Source organism: Gracilinanus agilis, chromosome 3 (genome assembly GCF_016433145.1).
Source record: "Gracilinanus agilis isolate LMUSP501 chromosome 3, AgileGrace, whole genome shotgun sequence".
In the NCBI taxonomy this organism is placed as follows: domain Eukaryota; kingdom Metazoa; phylum Chordata; class Mammalia; order Didelphimorphia; family Didelphidae; genus Gracilinanus; species Gracilinanus agilis.
Genome location: NC_058132.1, coordinates 413,474,506 through 413,491,699, shown reverse-complemented (window position 1 = coordinate 413,491,699; position 17,194 = coordinate 413,474,506). Strand labels below are relative to the sequence as shown.

At 34.8% G+C, this 17,194-nt stretch overlaps 1 protein-coding gene across 1 annotated transcript in view; it reads left to right on the top strand.

Moving 5' to 3' along the window:
- The window catches only part of TRAPPC10 (trafficking protein particle complex subunit 10), a 144,115-nt gene extending 130,261 nt beyond the window's left edge, over positions 1-13,854 (top strand). The window contains exons 20-23 of the mRNA XM_044669231.1: positions 1,013-1,180; positions 4,793-4,970; positions 10,123-10,317; positions 11,891-13,854. Of these exons, the coding sequence (XP_044525166.1) occupies positions 1,013-1,180; positions 4,793-4,970; positions 10,123-10,317; positions 11,891-12,129 (780 nt within the window). The 3' untranslated portion in view covers positions 12,130-13,854. The remainder of the gene's footprint in view (positions 1-1,012; positions 1,181-4,792; positions 4,971-10,122; positions 10,318-11,890) is intronic.
- Positions 13,855-17,194: the final 3,340 nt, after the last annotated feature.

Below are 17,194 nucleotides of genomic sequence, written 5' to 3'. Positions count from 1 at the left end.
ATTAGTCAAACTTACTTCAGCTCTCTGAATTTTATCTAATGTGATACATTTTTGTATGGTTGCATTTCATTTTGTTGCCTTTTTTTATTATGTATTTAGGGAGAGTTTGAAAATCATTACCTAGATCACCTAATATCAGCTTAAGTGTGATATTTTCATGGGCAATGTCATTACATGTTCTAGTTTGGAATGTCTTACCTCTAGCTCAGAAGGCCTGGGGTTAGAATAACTGGTCCTATAAAAGGTAAAAATTCATATTAGAATAGTTTTGTTAGAGAAATTTATGTTTGTCCACACTGCCTGGCTGCATTTAACCCTGCTTCTGCTGGTCATTTTTCCATGTTTTTAGAGCATAGTTGGTATTTGTTTAGGGAAATAAAAAGATTTTTTTTGCCTTTTTTTTAAAAACAATTATCTTTTTTAGTGTTTTGAAAAGCTTTTCCCTCTTATTTTTGAACATCAGATTTTGTAGTTTTACCTTCTTGCCTTTAATTTTGGCTCTGTGCAAAGTTATTGCACAGTTCATAAATTAAATTCTATTCATTCTTTCTGTACCTTGATGTTGCATATCAATTATTTAATTGCATAAATATAGGCATATATTTTGTGAGTTTTCTTTAAAGTTAACTTTGCTTAAAATAATCATTTTTACCCTGTTGTGGTAATGTACAGTGAAGTGCCACACATTGGTGAATTATTTTTTTTTCCTTTTCTTTTTTGTGATCCCTTATGCTCTGTAGCTTATGGAATCATAAAAAATTAAGCCAGTTTTTGCCAGTTTGTGCAGTATTCTGCAGGGAAGCAAAGCCAGGCAGGAGGATCCAAGGGAAGTGGTGGGTGATATAGGACCAAAGAACAGCATATACATACAGGCATATCATAAAAGAGGGTTTGTCTTTTAAAACAAACAAATGTAGTATTTTCTATGCACGAAACAATTTAAACTGGAATGCCTAACTTCTTTATATATGATTCTTCTGGCACTGCTCATAAAAATTATAATTTTTTTCAGCACATCTGCAGCAAACAATCAGTATTCTTTGTGTGGGAGCTGATTTGGACAAAGGAACTTCCACCTTCTCTGAATTGTCACTTTTCACTTGACTTTTATCCAGCCTCTGAAGTTCGGTCCATTTCCTTAAAGCCGTACAGTTATGAGTTCCAAGTGGAAAATTTTTTTGTAGGTATTATATTACGTATTTTACTGTATTTTAAAGAAGAGTTTAGAGAGGGATAATGTGAATGGTGAAATAAAACCATATGCAAAGAAATCACTTTTTAAAAGTATCTAGGTTAGAATATAAATTCTTTACATAAGCTGTATTCATTCTTTATTCTATAGATAAGTTTTATTCAAAAAGCATTATAAGACAAGTGATAGCTATTCCTATTGACTTAAAATATATTATCACTGATTTTAGATTTGAATTCCCAGACCCTTTTTCTCTAATACATCCAAGTACTGTACAATGATAGTCCTAACAGTTAACTGTGGTTAGCTCCTGTTTATGTCAGTTTATTAAAATATATTAAAAAGCAGGCTTTAGTGCTTCTTTAAAGAACTTAAAAAACTTTTTAATAAAATTTGTGGATATCCCTTATTTTTACATCATCTAAATTTCCTTCTTTTCTTCTCCCAAAGATACATGTAACAAAGAATTTTTTACAGAAAAAGAAGTCAGCAAAGTCAATTAAAATTGAAAAAATAAATATATATAAGGTTCCACATTCATAGACCTCCCATATCTGCAAAGGATTAAATATGTAACTTTTTCATATAAATATTAGAGGTTTTTTTTAGCTTAAAATGTGTAATTCTAAGAGACCAAAAAGAACTTTTAAAATTATGAAAATCTTTTAATTTTTAAGTTAAAAACTCAGGCTCTGTTTAAGATATTTACAAATGTTATTTTATTAAGTCATTTGTCCTTAAATGAACTTGTACTTGGTGGCTTATTTATATTAATAATTAATTATTAAATTAATTTATTGGGCTTACTTATTGTGACTTTTTAGCAATTATTGTTATTATATTATTATTAATATTAAGCTTATTTATAATGACTTTTCCCAAAAAAGAGGTTTAATAGGTTGATTACTTATATACACTTATGTGTGTATGTGCTTATATGTAATGTGTGTGTGTGCATGTGTATACGTACACGTTCATACACACAACCCTATTTCTAGAGATACTAACTTGAATATATTTCCTGAAACAGAAAAGGAAAATATGAACACATAGGAAAATTGAAATTTTCACAAAGTTTAAGAACTTTAAATTTATTTTTATCATGCTAAAAGAAACTAAGGATCCAGTTTATACATATTAATATAAGATTTATAGAATGCTCTAAAGCAGTGATGGGCAAACTGCGGGCCAGATGCGGCCCCCTGAAATGTTCTATCCAGCTGCCCGACATTATTTCTAATCTGATGAATGCAGTGAGTAGGATACAATACAATGAAACTTTGAAAGAGTTTCCTTAGAAACAGACTGACAGATGAGCATTTCCTTTCCTTTGGCCCCCTCTTAAAAAAGTTTGCCCATCACTGTTCTAAGGTAAAACAACAGTGGACAGAAATGTTGTAATTGAACTCTATGCATTTATTTTGTTTATTCTTATATAGATCCATGCCAGTAAGAGCCAACTTTTCTAAATTACATCAGAATAGCATACTTACATATACTTATTATATGTGCATATGCATATACATATAGTACATACACCCACTTATCACTCCTGGGCCAAGGACGGTCCCTAGCCCGGATGAAAAAGGAGGAGGGTTGGGCGTGGGGCTAGCAACCCCACCCTGTAAAAACTACATCTGCTAAAGAAACTGCAACCTAAAGTAGGGGCAGCTGGGCTAGCTCAGTGGATTGAGAGCCAGGCCTAGAGACGAAAAGGCCCTAGGTTCAAATCCGGGCTCAGACACTTCCCAGCTGTGTGACCTTGGGCAAGTCACTTGACCCCTATCGCCCACCCTTACCACTCCTGGGCCAAGGACGGTCCCTAGCCTGGACAGGTGACCCTGAGTGACCCTGAGCGACTGTGTGTCCCATAAAAAAAAAAAAAAAAAAAAAAAAAAAAAAAAAAAAAAAAAAAAAAAACATACACCCAAGTCCTTGGTAGCTTGTTTTTTTCCATATCTTACAGTTGGCAAAAGCATGCTTTTAATGATGTGAAGAGTTAGTTGTATATAAATGGTACTATTACCAGATTTTCCTCTTCTCTCCCCAAAAGCCTACTCAATATTAGCATATGAGTAGACTTCAATTATTAGTATTCAGTCTTCAAGCAGAAAAATACTGAAGAAACTAAATTTTGTTTGAATTGCTAGACTAGTAAGTGTCTACCACATATGTATCAGGTTGAAAGTGGTATTGGAAAATTTAGTGTATGATTCACAACTTTTTAGTCTCAATAGATATCATTTTGATAGTCCAAGATATCCTAATTATTAAATACTTAGTAAACAAGAGAATAGCAATTTAGTCTTATTCTCTTAATTTGTTAATTTTAAAGTCAGCTTCCTAGGCTATACTTATTCTGGCTTTGAGAGCTTCACAGGATCCAAGCTTTCTTTTCTTCATTTTAATTGGAAGGCATAAATTTGATTTCAGATAGCTTCCTAATAAGTTACCAAGGAGAACATAATTACTTCCTTAGCATCCTTACCCAAATATTCTTAATTTGGATTACCTTTCTTACATTGTATTTTTTCATGTAATTTTTTTTCTTTGCTACACAGTCTACCTGTATGTGTTTATTTTTAGACAGCAAAAAGTCCCTATTTTTATTGCCCCTTATGCCCACGTGTAGGCAAAAGATAGTCTAAATCTCTGTGACAAGCTTTTTTTGTGTTAGAAGAAAACTTCCTTGGCAAACAAGTTGTTCTCCCTCCAAATCTAAACCAGTGATGGTGAACCTTTTAGAGACTGTTTGCCATGCCCCACCCCCACTGTATGCCATGCCCCATTACCCCCAGAGACTAAATGCTGTGCCTGTCCCTCCCCTCCCACATATACATACCTTACCCCAGACATGGGAGAGAGAAAGGGAGGGGGGTAGCCCAAGTGCTCCACTCAGGTGAGGGAAAGGCGCACATTGAGAGTAGGAGGGAAACAGCTCCTTCCCAGTCCCTCTGCCTTTCTAGTAACTAACTCTGGCAGACAACAGTGTGTGTGCCCACAGAGAGATGCCATCTTTGGCACCTGTGCCATAGGTTCACCATCATAGATCTAAACTTACTATTATCTCAGACTTAAATCTATAAAAGTTGTATATCGATTGCTGAAAAATTAGGTTTTAGTTATTCTTAGAGATACTCACAAATTTTTTGAACCTGACTTAAGGCTTCTGGACAGGCCTGATTTTTCTTTCTTCAAAGGGCTTGCCCTTTTTCCTCTGAGCATACCTAGTCCCAAAAGGAAATGTCAGTGTGAACCTATTATAATCTTAAATAAATGTTTATTCTCTAGTTATCAGCAATATATATTCTGAAAATGCTTATACATTAATCATATGTGAGGAGTTAATTTAGAATTGGTTCTTCATTAGTAATGGTATCATAAAGCTATTTCATCTGTAATTAAAGACAAATAAGACAACTAGCTCTAAGATGTTAATTTATCACTTGATAGCCTCATCAATGCTCCTTTTTAAAAAAACATTGGTAGCATTCAATTGTAGCATATAACTTATTATCCAAGTTGACCTGTCTTAATTAACATAAGTCATTCTTAACAATAGCTAATTAATATTGCTCTGTATCTTTCTCCCTCACCCAGACATTATATAATGTGAAAGCTGAAATATTCCCTCCTTTAGGAACAGAGTATTGTAAAACAGGTTCACTCTGTTCTTTGGAAGTGTCCATCACACGACTTTCTGACCTCTTGGAGGTGGATAAGGATGAGGCATTAACAGAATCGGATGACTATTGTACCACAAAACTTATGTATGAAGGTGAGTATAGACTATTTCTCATTGCAATTCTATGTATAATTAAATGGCCTACTTAATAGGATATGAAGTAGTTTTGTTCTCACATATTACAAAGCGTATGTCTTACTAACACTTAAAATGTTTTTATTCTAAAATAATTTACTTCCATTTTATATTGGAATACACAGTTGCATTTCATCATATAAATGAAGTTAGTAAACAAGTTACTAAAATTTCTTGGAGATTTTGGATCTGGTCACCTTTTTTCTTTTGTGAATGACTTATATCCCTTTACTTTCAGCTATGATCTCTCCTTTAAACCTCTGGTCTGCATCCCAGTTTTATGTACTGAATGCTTCCACCAATTCAGATTTGTTACATCTAAAAATTAATTCCTCTTGACCCTACATCCAAGTCACATTCCTGGCTTCCCTGATTATTTTATCCTACTCATTCTTCAATACCAAACTCCTGTCTCCTCCATTAAACCTGTTGTGACCAGTGCCCTTTAGAGGGATCTTTCTGTCCTCTGAACTCTTATTTTGCCTATACTGCTGACTCACCATAGACTCTTAAGGTATCACTTTGATCTTTGGAAACTTTTCATTTTTAAATCTAACTAGATTGTAAGTAACCTACATAGGGATTTTTCCTCATTTTTCTTCATATCTCTCACGGTATCTTATACAGGACAGTGGTCATAATAGATATTTGGTATCAAATAAATTAATAGGACTCTATATCACTTTTTGAGTGATTTCCTTCTACTTACTTGCTCCATATATTTTTGTGAACAAAAGGCTTCTTCAAAAATATGTAATTTCATTTGTGCGTATATATTCCCTCCAACAATTCAGATTGAAACCCTTCTTTGCCTTGGTAGATACTAGTCATTGGCAACTGAAAAAAAACTCATTCACTATCACTATAATTAGTCTGGTAACCCAACTTTTTGTGAGTGTGCCTGTCATCTAAAAGCTAACCCATCTAAATGTTGGAGAGGCTTATTATCAGAAGGTTTGCCACTAGATGATAAATTTTTTTATCATTCTAATTCATAAAGAATGTCTAATAGAAGCTACCTCCTCTACTCCTTCAAGATGGAGCATGTACAGAAGATGGTCCAGGAGTTCTCAGCTGTGATTGTGGTTGCAAGAAGAGCAACAGTATGAAAGTCATGGGCTAAACAGAATCCAGCTAAGGGAGACTGAAGTTGGAAATCTAAATTAATTTTGGAATCTTAATTCAGGCATTGACATCTCTAAAGGCACAGTAGGTTTTCACCAGACTGCATGTTTTCATTCCAACAATGAGAACTTTTTTATTTCAGAATTTTAAAGTCACTTTGTGAAATCTAAGTAGACGAACTCATATAGCAATTGTAGTACCTGATTTGAAGTTGGCCAGGTCTTTTTATAAAAATATGCTAGGGCTCTAGGTAAGTGAGGGTTCCTTTTCTCTACTGCATTCATGGAACTGAGAAATGACAAGTTGCGGCTGTTGTATCTAACTAAGAAAATACAGTTGAAGATTTTCGGCAGAAAAGCATGGTTAGAGGAATACATCATGTCTACACAGAGGCTAATGGTATAGATGCAGCTATGACAGATTTGAAAAACCTTTTTCTTCTGAATAACAAGGCTAAAATAGGAGCAGCCCCTCACAAACCATTCGTTTTTTTTTTTTACATCACGACAGTTGAGCAAGTTTGACTTTAAATTGTGAAAAATTTATGGAAGAGAATCCTCTTTGGAGAAGTATCAGAATTTTACCTAGTATTTAATCTTTGTTCAAAGTTCCTGTTTATGACTTTGGCTCAAAATTTTTCATTTTTTTATTTTTTTAAAACCCTTACCTTCCACCTTAAAAGCAATACTGTGTATTGGTTCAGTGGCAGGAGTGGTAAGGGCTAGGCAGTGGGGGTTAAGTGACTTGCCCAGGGTCACACAGCTGGGAAGTGTCTAAGGCCAGATTTGAACCTTGGACCTCCCATCTCTAGGCCTGGCTCTTAATCCACTGATGTCTCAAAATTTTAACTTCAAAATAAGTGACAAAAAATTTAGCTTAAAAAAAAAAGACCCATAACATTTCTTTAACTTCTTCCTGATCTATGGGAAAATACTGGTTATCCAAACCTTTAAGAAAGTAATAAAAAGCATATTTGTGGAAATGAAATTATCTCTATCTTTGAAATAATATTAATGCTTCTTAGGTAACATGGGCCAGTTGTGTGGAGGGTTGAATGTTTAGAGTAGAGTTGGTGGCACAGTGGATAGAATGCTGGGCTTGGAGTCAGGAAGACCCAAGTTCAAATCCAGCTTCAAACATTTACTGTGACTCTGGGCAAGCTAGTTAAGCCTATTTGCCTCAGTTTCCTCATATGTAAAATGAGCCGGAGAAGGAAATGCCAAACCACTCCAGGATGTTTGCTAAGAAAATTCCAAATGGGATCATGAAATGGGACACAACCAAACAACAGCAACAACAAGCTCTATGAGAAGATTAACCACCCTACCAGCCCCCCAAAGTAGTAGCCTCATGGATACCTTTATATAGACGTAAATGGCCAAGTTTTTAGAAACAGTCTGTTTAACAGTTAAGCTGTCCTTTGATCCTCACAACAAACTACTGTGAGTGAAATTCAACAAAGGTTAACTGAGGGACATTCTCTTTGAGCAAGATAACATTTTATTAAAGGGCACTGCCTGTCCATGGGAGGAGTCTGATGACTGCCTCAGTGAGATTCCACTTGTTTTTATAAACGTAGAACAAAGAACAGCTACGGGTAAGTGAGGAAGTAATACCATTGGTTATGAGGTTAACGGCATTATGGTGGTGAAGGCAGCATGATCGGTTTCCTTAAGTGAAGGGGTTTGCGTCCACATGCGACCCCGGCCACGCCCCTCTGACTTAGAGGAATACTTTTTGGATATATGACACATGCAGCATCCCGAGGCCACAGATAGCAGACTCACTGGTGCCTGGGGAGGAGAACTGGGTAAGGCCGAGGCTACGCTGGGATACGTACAGACAGCTTATGTGCTCTCAAGGATAACACATATGTGTCACAGAGTTAGAAGGGATTACAAGCTTCCTTGGCACAAGATGATTTGCAGGTCATGCTAGGGTAACAGTTCTTTTTAAAATAGACTATTTTATGAGAGTATTGAAACGTTAGCCAAGAGTTTCTCTTGAATTAAAAATGATTAGTTAGTAAGAAACTGAACTATGATATCTAATGTAAGAGGACTGAACTTTAGAACTCGTGAGTTTCACTCAGAGGTGAAGAGACTTATGTTTTGTTATATAAAATACAAACTACAGAATAGATCAATAATTAATTTTCATAAATCCTAGGAGTTAGATGCTATTATTATCCCCATTTTACAGATGATGAAACTGAGGCAGAAGTTAAATGACTTATTAAGTGACTCTAATAGAGTTCAGGGAGGATTAGCACCCCTGGTTCAAGGACCTCGTAGGCCCTTTTCAGGGCTGCTCATCCACCTTTAGTGTCTACCTGTCACCCAGCTCTCACCTCTGGCTCCAAGAAGCCATGGCACTCTCAGCTGCCACACCCCAGACAAACTGTCTCAGTAGATGGGATAAACCAGGCCTCAAACCCATCAGTGAATTAGGGGGGTGTCTGCACCAAGCATGTGAAGATTTCCCCTGGCAGAATGGCTGCTTGAAAATAATTTGTTTTAGCAAGCCATAAAGCAAGTAATTATAAATTATTCATGTTAAATACACACTTCTTTAACTAGCAAGATAGTGTAGTAGTTGGAGCTCTGGGCCTGGAGTCAGAAAGAGTTGAAATTTGACCTCAGACCTTTAATAGTTGTGTACGTAACCTTTGTCTTAGTTTCCTCATTTGTAAAATAGGGATGATACAAGTAGCACCTATTTCCCAGGGTTGTTGTGAGGCTCAAATGAGATAATATTTTATTAAGCACTTAACACAAAGTCTGACATAGTAAGTGCTTAAGAAATGAAGAGTGAGAAATGTAGATAATATAAAAACAAAAGACACCAATAAAATGTATTCTTTATCTTAGGAAAGCAGTTTACACAGCGCATTATAGCATTACAAAGTACTTCAACTCAGAAGACATAAGTTTAAATCCTGCTTTTGACCCTTAGGTAGGGCATGACTTTAATAGGGTCACTCCTAGGCTTTAGTTTCTTCCCCCTTAAAATAAAATTGTATCAGACTGACAGCTCTACAGCCACCATCTTAGAATGTATAGAATGCATGAGTCTCTCCACTTTGCATCTGCTGCACTGATTAGTTTTAACTCCAAGATACCCTTCCCTGCCATACTGCTAATTCTAGCCTTAAGGGATACTACCTCCCTTAGCCTCCTCTCCCCTCTGATTAGCAGAGTACAAAATTCCTCCCTATTCTGTCCTAAACTAGGCTCAGCCTCCCTCCCTTTTGCATCCACTGACCTACCTAGTTTCAACTCCATGGAACAAAATGCCTTGGACTGAGTATCCCCAAGTATCCAGTGTCCACCCTGTATTGCACTACCCCCACCCCACCCCTCTCTTTCCAGCCTCTTCTTGAGTTTGGTCACCTGCTTTAGATTATAAGCTTGAAGGCAGGGACTGTCTTTTTATAAATTGTGTCCACAGGGCTTAGCACAGTGCCTGACACATAATGGGTGCTTAATAAATATTGATTAGCCCAGAATATGAGAAATTGGAAGAGACTTTTTAAATAATTAAGAAATTAGGAAGTGAAATGAGAAGTTATTAAAATACCTTAATTTTTCAATAATCTAATTCTTAACTAAATATACAAGAAAATTTAATATTCCTTAGGGGTAGGTTTTGCCTGGGTTTATCAAGCAGTAGCTATGTTAGACAATAGGGATAACAAAAACTAAATACAGAATAATCCTTGCCATCTGGCAATTCATGTTCTACTGTACTGGGTAATCAAATGTAAACAAGTAAGTCCATGATAGTTTGAAAAAGGAAAGACTACTAATAACTAATCAGGAAAGGTGGTACATGATGAGAGCCATGAAGGAAGCTGGGTTTTCCAAGAAGTGGGGCCTCAAGTATTCCTAGCATAAAGGACAACCTGTGCAAACACACAGGGTTTACATAATAAAAGTATTTGCTTTTATAAACAAAATTAACATTTCCCTTTTTTTTTTTCCAGTCGTTGACAATAGTAGTAATTGGGCAGTATGTGGGAAAAGTTCTGGAGTTATCTCAATGCCTGTGACAGCACGAGCAACTCATAAAGTCCACATGGAAGTGATGCCTCTTTTTGCTGGATATCTCCCCTTTCCTGATGTCAGATTGTTTAAATACCTCCCTCATCATTCTGCTCATTCCACACAACTTGATGCTGGTATAAATTTTTTTTTTAATAGGAAGACTTCATATTAGTGATTATGTAAATTGTTTAAGTGTAGAAGTGAAAATGTCATTGTTTTTTAGCATTTGATTGGATTAACAAATATTTAATGAGATGTCTGACATATTCTGAAGGCATTTTTAAAAATATGATCTTTTTGCTTTGTGTTTGAGGGAATGTACACTTTATTTTTCATTTGAACACTAGAAAAACTTAAAAGTTTACACTAGCACATCACACATTTCCAAATTTAAGAGATTTAAAGAAAAAAAAGAGAGGGAGCAGCTGGGTGGCTCAGTGGATTGAGAGTCAAGCCTAGAGATGGGAGGTGCTAGGTTCAAATCTGGCCTCAGACACTTCCTAACTATGTGACCCTGGGCAAGTCATTTAATCCCCATGCCTAGCACTTTTTGTTCTTCCACCTTGGAATCAATACACAGGGGAATGGAAGGACATCATTATGATTAGAAAAAGAAGTATTTACTTTAACAAAGGATATAATAACTTAATTATTAAAAATAAACAATTTGATTACATAAAATTGAAAAGCCAACATTTGAATAAAAACATTGAGGTTGAAATTACATGAGAAACATCTCTTGAGTTTTCATCACTCCACCATCTGATTAACAAAGATGAGAATAGTAAATGCTGGAGAGATATGAAAAGACAAGCATTCTAATGTACTATTGGAACTGTGAATTTATCCAGCCATTCCAGAAAATAGCTTGCAATCATACTGGGAAAAAAATCACTAATGTTTAAACATACACCCTTTTAAAACCCAGTGATACTACTGCTAATCCTCAACAAGATCAAAGACAGGGGATGGCTCCCATTTGTATAAAAAAAAATTTTATTGCAACACTACTTATAGCAAAGAACTTCAAAATAGGTGCCCATTGGTTAGAGAAATTTCCTAAGAAACTGGCATGTTAGTATAATAAAATGTTATTACACTATAAAAATTGACAAACATGGGGAATTCAGAGAAATTTTGGGAAGACTTGTATGAACTGATGAAAAATGATCAGAACCAGGATAAAAATTTGACCTTAATTATGTAATATAACTTTAGTTAATATAATGGCCTCAATTAATGCAATATAAAACAATATTTGAAAACAAATATAGATAGCAAATGATTGGTGTTGAAGAAAGAAATGCATCCTGTCTCTTCAGAGTGAGATGGTGGAGTTAAGTGTGGAACGAAGATACATTTTTGGACATGACAAATGTGTTTATTTTGCTTTTCTTGTTTTTTTGTTATAAAGGAGGGTTCTATTTCGATGGTGAAGGATTAGAAGGTGAAAATGATAAACAAAATCATCAATATCAAAATAAATCATCAAAATATCAAAAAAATTCCTGATAATTACAATTCTGGATCCCTCAAATGCAATCTTGTTAGCTCTTCTGAGTTAATATAATACTAAAATAGAAATTAATATATTGAGATACTTTATGGATGCTTAAAATTAAATTTATTCTTATAAATATAATGTTATGAGTTTTATTTGAAATTATTTGAGAATGAAGATACAACTTTTTATATCTTCTTTTTCAGACAGTTGGATTGAAAATGATAATCTGTCAGTGGACAAGAATATGGATGATCAGACTGACAGTAGTAGTCTAAAGAGCAAAAGCAGCTCCCATTCAGCAGCCAGTGTGGAACATAAAGGCTTGCCAATGCCCCGGCTACAACCATTTCCATCTGGCCAGGTCTTTAATTCAAGCACTGGCATGCAGATCCTGGTAATCCCTAGCAAGGATGACCACATTCTGGAAGTCAGTGTTACATGACAACTCCATGTGTATACCAAGCAAATATTAGAAACTGGATATGAATGCACTTTAAAGGATCATAACCTGATTGTTCTTCATTGTAATATTCTGGCCCTGACTAGACTTGTGGTGATGATGCTACATTTTCTGACCATGGAAGCATTTGAGAATTGTACAGATTTCATTGTACAATGCAGCTTGTATCTAATAGTTTATAATGTTACTTTTAGAAAATGTTCTATGTGATGTGTATTATTTATGTCATTTACCCATCTCCCAGTGTTCCTACTGTGGTGTTCCTACAGTGTCCTCCCAGATGTCCAACTTTCTTAACTTAATCATATGCTGCTGATAAAATAAAAATGCTTGTAATTGGGCTATCTAAATTGAGCAGCCTTAAGTCTGCAGATTCCTTTTTTGTATGTAAATCTGTCTTTCAGGTAAACATATAACAAAACCTTGTAATCCTTACTTGTTGGTTTGTGTGTGCCTTTTTGGTCACACTGCTGCCTAATTTCTGGACCGAGGTAGTTTCCTAAATCGCCTGAGAAGAAAAATCTGATCTTTTAACCCATATCATCTCTTATGACCTTTTCTTAAAAACTCTCGAGGGGTGGGGGAGTTAAAGAGGGGGAATAACTTAACCCCTTCTGTGCCTTGGGATGTCTGAGTTACAAGAATATTTAAGGTCTACTAACCAAACTATCAGGTTTTTGAGCCATTTTAAAGGTATTTTCAAAAAAAGTAGGCTTGGTCATGAAAAACAAATTGGCATTTAACTAATTTAGTTATGAACAAATGTTTCTGAAACCTGTTTTCCACCCAGAATGTTAAGAATCATATCTTCTTGGTTTTAGGTATATATTTGTTATATTTACTTGTCACAATTTATGTTCTTTGGGATTACTTTGAATTGTCTTGGTTTCTTCCCAACTCTTAACCTCAATTAAAATTTTTACTTTACTTTTAATTGTGGAGTATTTAACCATTTTTTCACACTTTTAAGTGTAGAAATTAAGGAGTTTAATTAACAATGGAGGTTATTCCAGAGACTTTTTTCTTTGGTTATGGGCAAAAATTAAGATCCTGAAAGTAAACTTCTGATCAAGTAAACCACAGTCATACAATACCAACTAATTATTTTGTTCTCATTTGTAAATTTACTTGTATATATGGTTGATTATTATTTTAAAAAGGAAAAAGTTCAAACTAACTGAAATAATGTCTGAGTTACACCAAAAAATAAAAAACAAAGTAAATATGTATTAATTTTTATTGGTATCAAAGTCAGAGCTTGTAAATAAGTGCTATATGTTTTAAACCTTTTCCAGCTCTCAAAAGCTATGTATTTTTGTACATATGAAGTACTCTCAAATTCACTGGGAATGCTTTTGGTTGGGATTTTATTTTAAAAATCCATGCAAACCGATAGTCAGTTAAAGCAGATGGTGGGGCCTCTTCAGAATAACCTCAAAGGTATGAGCCTTAAAAAGAGGAAAAAAGAATCCTCATTGCTGCAGCTATTTCAACAGGTTGTTAATGATACCTGACAAAAGCTGATTAGTATTCTTCAATGTAGGGAAGCACAGAAAAAAATTACTATAAAATATCATCTTGGTTTTCAGTATTCTGTATGTTGTGTTCAAGTCATTCAAAGAAATAAAGGTGTGATTTTTTTTCATGTTCTTCTCATTTGTATTTGACTGGAGTAGGATGTCGAGATAATAAACATTTAGTTGTTCACTCATCTGCCCAAATAATTGTACTTTGATTACATGAAACCTAAAATAATAGTCTTAATTAGCCACTTTTTTAGCAAGAAAGAATTTTAAAGCCTAATAGTTGTGTTTTGTTTCTCATTGTTTCTTTTTATGGAAATTAGATAATTGCCGAACAGATAAGTGACTTGTTGCTGACAGATTGAATATATAACATTCAACAAGAACTCCGCTGACTACAAACATCATTTACAACAAGAGTAAAGTCAAGTGACATCTGTACATAACGTAGTATGCATTCTTCTATAAGAAGAGTGTATTTTTACCAGATCAAATTTAGCATTATCCACAGTCTTTGAGGCTCCCAATTATGGTTGAAGCTTTATTTATTTATTTTGACTTGTTAATACCTAATTTTTATTCCTACAGGGAAATCTTACTTTAGTATTTTAAAATAATGGACTGGAGGGAAAAGAAAATTAAGAAAGGCAAATGTTGATGTTCCTTAAAAATTCTCTAGGAAATAAATTGAATCAAATTTTTCATACATTTTTCTAACTACCTGAAAGATTTTACTAGAATTTAAGTTTTATGTGTTCTCTGCTTTACTTTGAAAGCAAAAGAATGTCTAAATATATTTCTCAAAAATTCAGTAGTTGACCTAGAGACGGGAGGTCCTAGGTTCAAATCCAGCCTCAGACACTTCCCAGCTGTGTGACCCTGGGCAAGTCACTTGACCCCCATTGCCCACCCTTACCACTCTTCCACCAAGGAGCCAATACACAGAAGTTAAGGGTTTAAAAAAAAAAAAAGAAAAGAAAAGAAAATTTTAAAATTCAGTAGTTGGCATTTTAAACATAAATCATAAAGTTATCTACAAATATTTGAAATTATTATAGCTGCTGAAAAATGAAATTTAGGCATAAGACAGGCCTGATTTTGTTGTAAATGTAAAAATTATGGAATGATTGTGATATGAAATTTAAAGTTGATACTTAACATGAACTTATTTCTGTTTAAAATGTCAATAAGAATTTTAAAGTTATGATTGTCTTTCAGAGGAAAAAGTATTCCCTCTAATAATTATTTTCTCTCTAATATTATTCCATTTAGTATGAAAATGACCTTTTTTTAACCCCATATTTTCCTTAAATCCAATTTTCAAGATAATGCTTGGGGGGGGAATCTCTTAAATCATTGTCAGGTTGTTTTTTTTAATAAATTAACTTTAAAAAGAAAGTCCAAAAAATCTACTTTTCACTTTGTCTTTAAGGTGGTATTTAAAATGCAATTAAGGAAATTACAGATTGTTGCTTGTGTAATAGAAATATAAGGATGAAAAACAGTAAACTGATAGACTAAATGAGTTACCCTATTTAGAAAATGGGCCATATTATTATACTAGTCTTGTTACTTTATTATGTTTTTGTGAAGGAATGCCTTTCTCCTAAAATCAGGTAAATCCTAAAGCATAATACAGATATTGGAAGTCTCTGACTAGGAGAGGAAAAAATTGATTATCAAGATTAAGATGGCAGAGAAGGTACAGATCTACATCTCATCTCTACCAAATTGCCCTCCAAAAAACTATGATATAATGCCTTAGAATGAATCCTGGGGCAACATAACTCACAAATAGACAAAGCAAAGTAATTTTCCACCACATAACTTAGAAGGCTGGCACAACAGATGTACACTGCTGTGGAGGTGGTGGAACAGCAAGCTAGGGCAGGCTCTGTCACAGCAATAGGCCTTGGGTGAAGTTGGAGCAGCAGCAAAGGCTTCTGAAGCTCTCAGCCACAGACAGTAATGGAGCTTTGAACCATCACTCAGAAGGACATTACAAGGTCCCTTTGCTGGCTCTGAGAGCATGACTCTTGTCACATTGCCTATACACAGAACCAGTCTCGGTAAGAAGGAGCACTAACAAACACCAGCACTTGCAGCTTACAGGGGAGCAGGGGACCGTGGTCAGAGTTCCAAGGGGGAAAAGAGTACTTTGGGTTACTCAGACCAGAGCATGAGCCAGGAGAGTATTAAACACACCCCTCCTTCTATCAGGAAGAATGAAAAGCAGATAGAGCTAGCTCTGAGGGCAGATGCATCAAGAACTGGAAGCTTAGAACAGTACTATGTCAAAGGTATAGAGCCCAACTTTTAACATTTTTTTAAATTAAAAGAAAAGAAAAAAGGCTAGAAAAATGACCAAACAACAAAAAAAGAAACTCAACATAGAAAGTTATTTTGGTGACAGAGAAGGCCAACTGCCAAAACAAACTCAGAAGAAAACAAAACCAATACTGCTGCATCTAAAGTCTCCAGGAAAAATAGGAATTGCTTTCAAGCCCAAAAGGATAGAGGATCTCAAAAAGGATTTTAAAAATCAAATAAGAGGTAGCAGAATAATTGGGAAAAGAAATGAGAATGATATAGGAAAGTTATGGAAAAGAGCTTGTAAAGGAGGCACAAAAGTCCAATGAAGAAAACTTTCTAAAAAGCAGAATTGGCCAAATGGAAAAAAAATTCAAAAGTTCACTCAAGAAAAGCATGTCCTAAAAATTAGAATTGAGCAGGTGGAAGCTATTTACTCCATGAGCCATCAAGAAACAAAGAATTAAAAAATAGAAGAAAATGTAAAATATCTCGTTGGAAAAACAACTGACCTGGAAAATAAATCCAGGAGAGATTATTTAAGAATTTTTGGACTATTTCAAAGCCATGATCAGAAAAAGATCTTAGACATCATCTTTCTAGAACCAAAGGACAAAATAAAAATTGAAAAAATACACCTAGATATCCCAAGAAAGATATGCCAAAAGGATAACTCCCAGGAATATTATAGTCAAATTCCACAAGTTCCCAGGTCAAGGAGAAAATATTGCAAGCAGCCAGAAATAAATGATTCAAGTATCATGGAATCACAATCAGGAAAACACAAAATTTAGCCACTTCTACAATGAAGGATCAGATGGCAAAGGAAGTAAGGACTTTAACCAAGAATTACTTACCCAGATAACCTGAGCATGATCTTCAGGGGGAAAAAAAATGGGCATTCAATGAAAAGAGGACTTTCAAATATTCCTGATGAGAGGACCAGAACTAAATGGAAATTTTGATTCTCAAATATTCAAGAGAAGTACAAAAATGTAAACAGGAAAGAAATCAAAAGACACTCAATAGGATTAAACTGCACATCCCTACATGGTGAGTTGATTTTTGTAACTCCAAACAACTTTGTCATTATTAGGATAGTTAGAAGAAATATGCAAAGACCAGAAGGCAAGGGTGTGAGTTGACTATGATGGATGGTATTAAATTAAATTAGGGTATGAGAAAGGATCTCTTTGGAAGGAGGGGGAAGATGG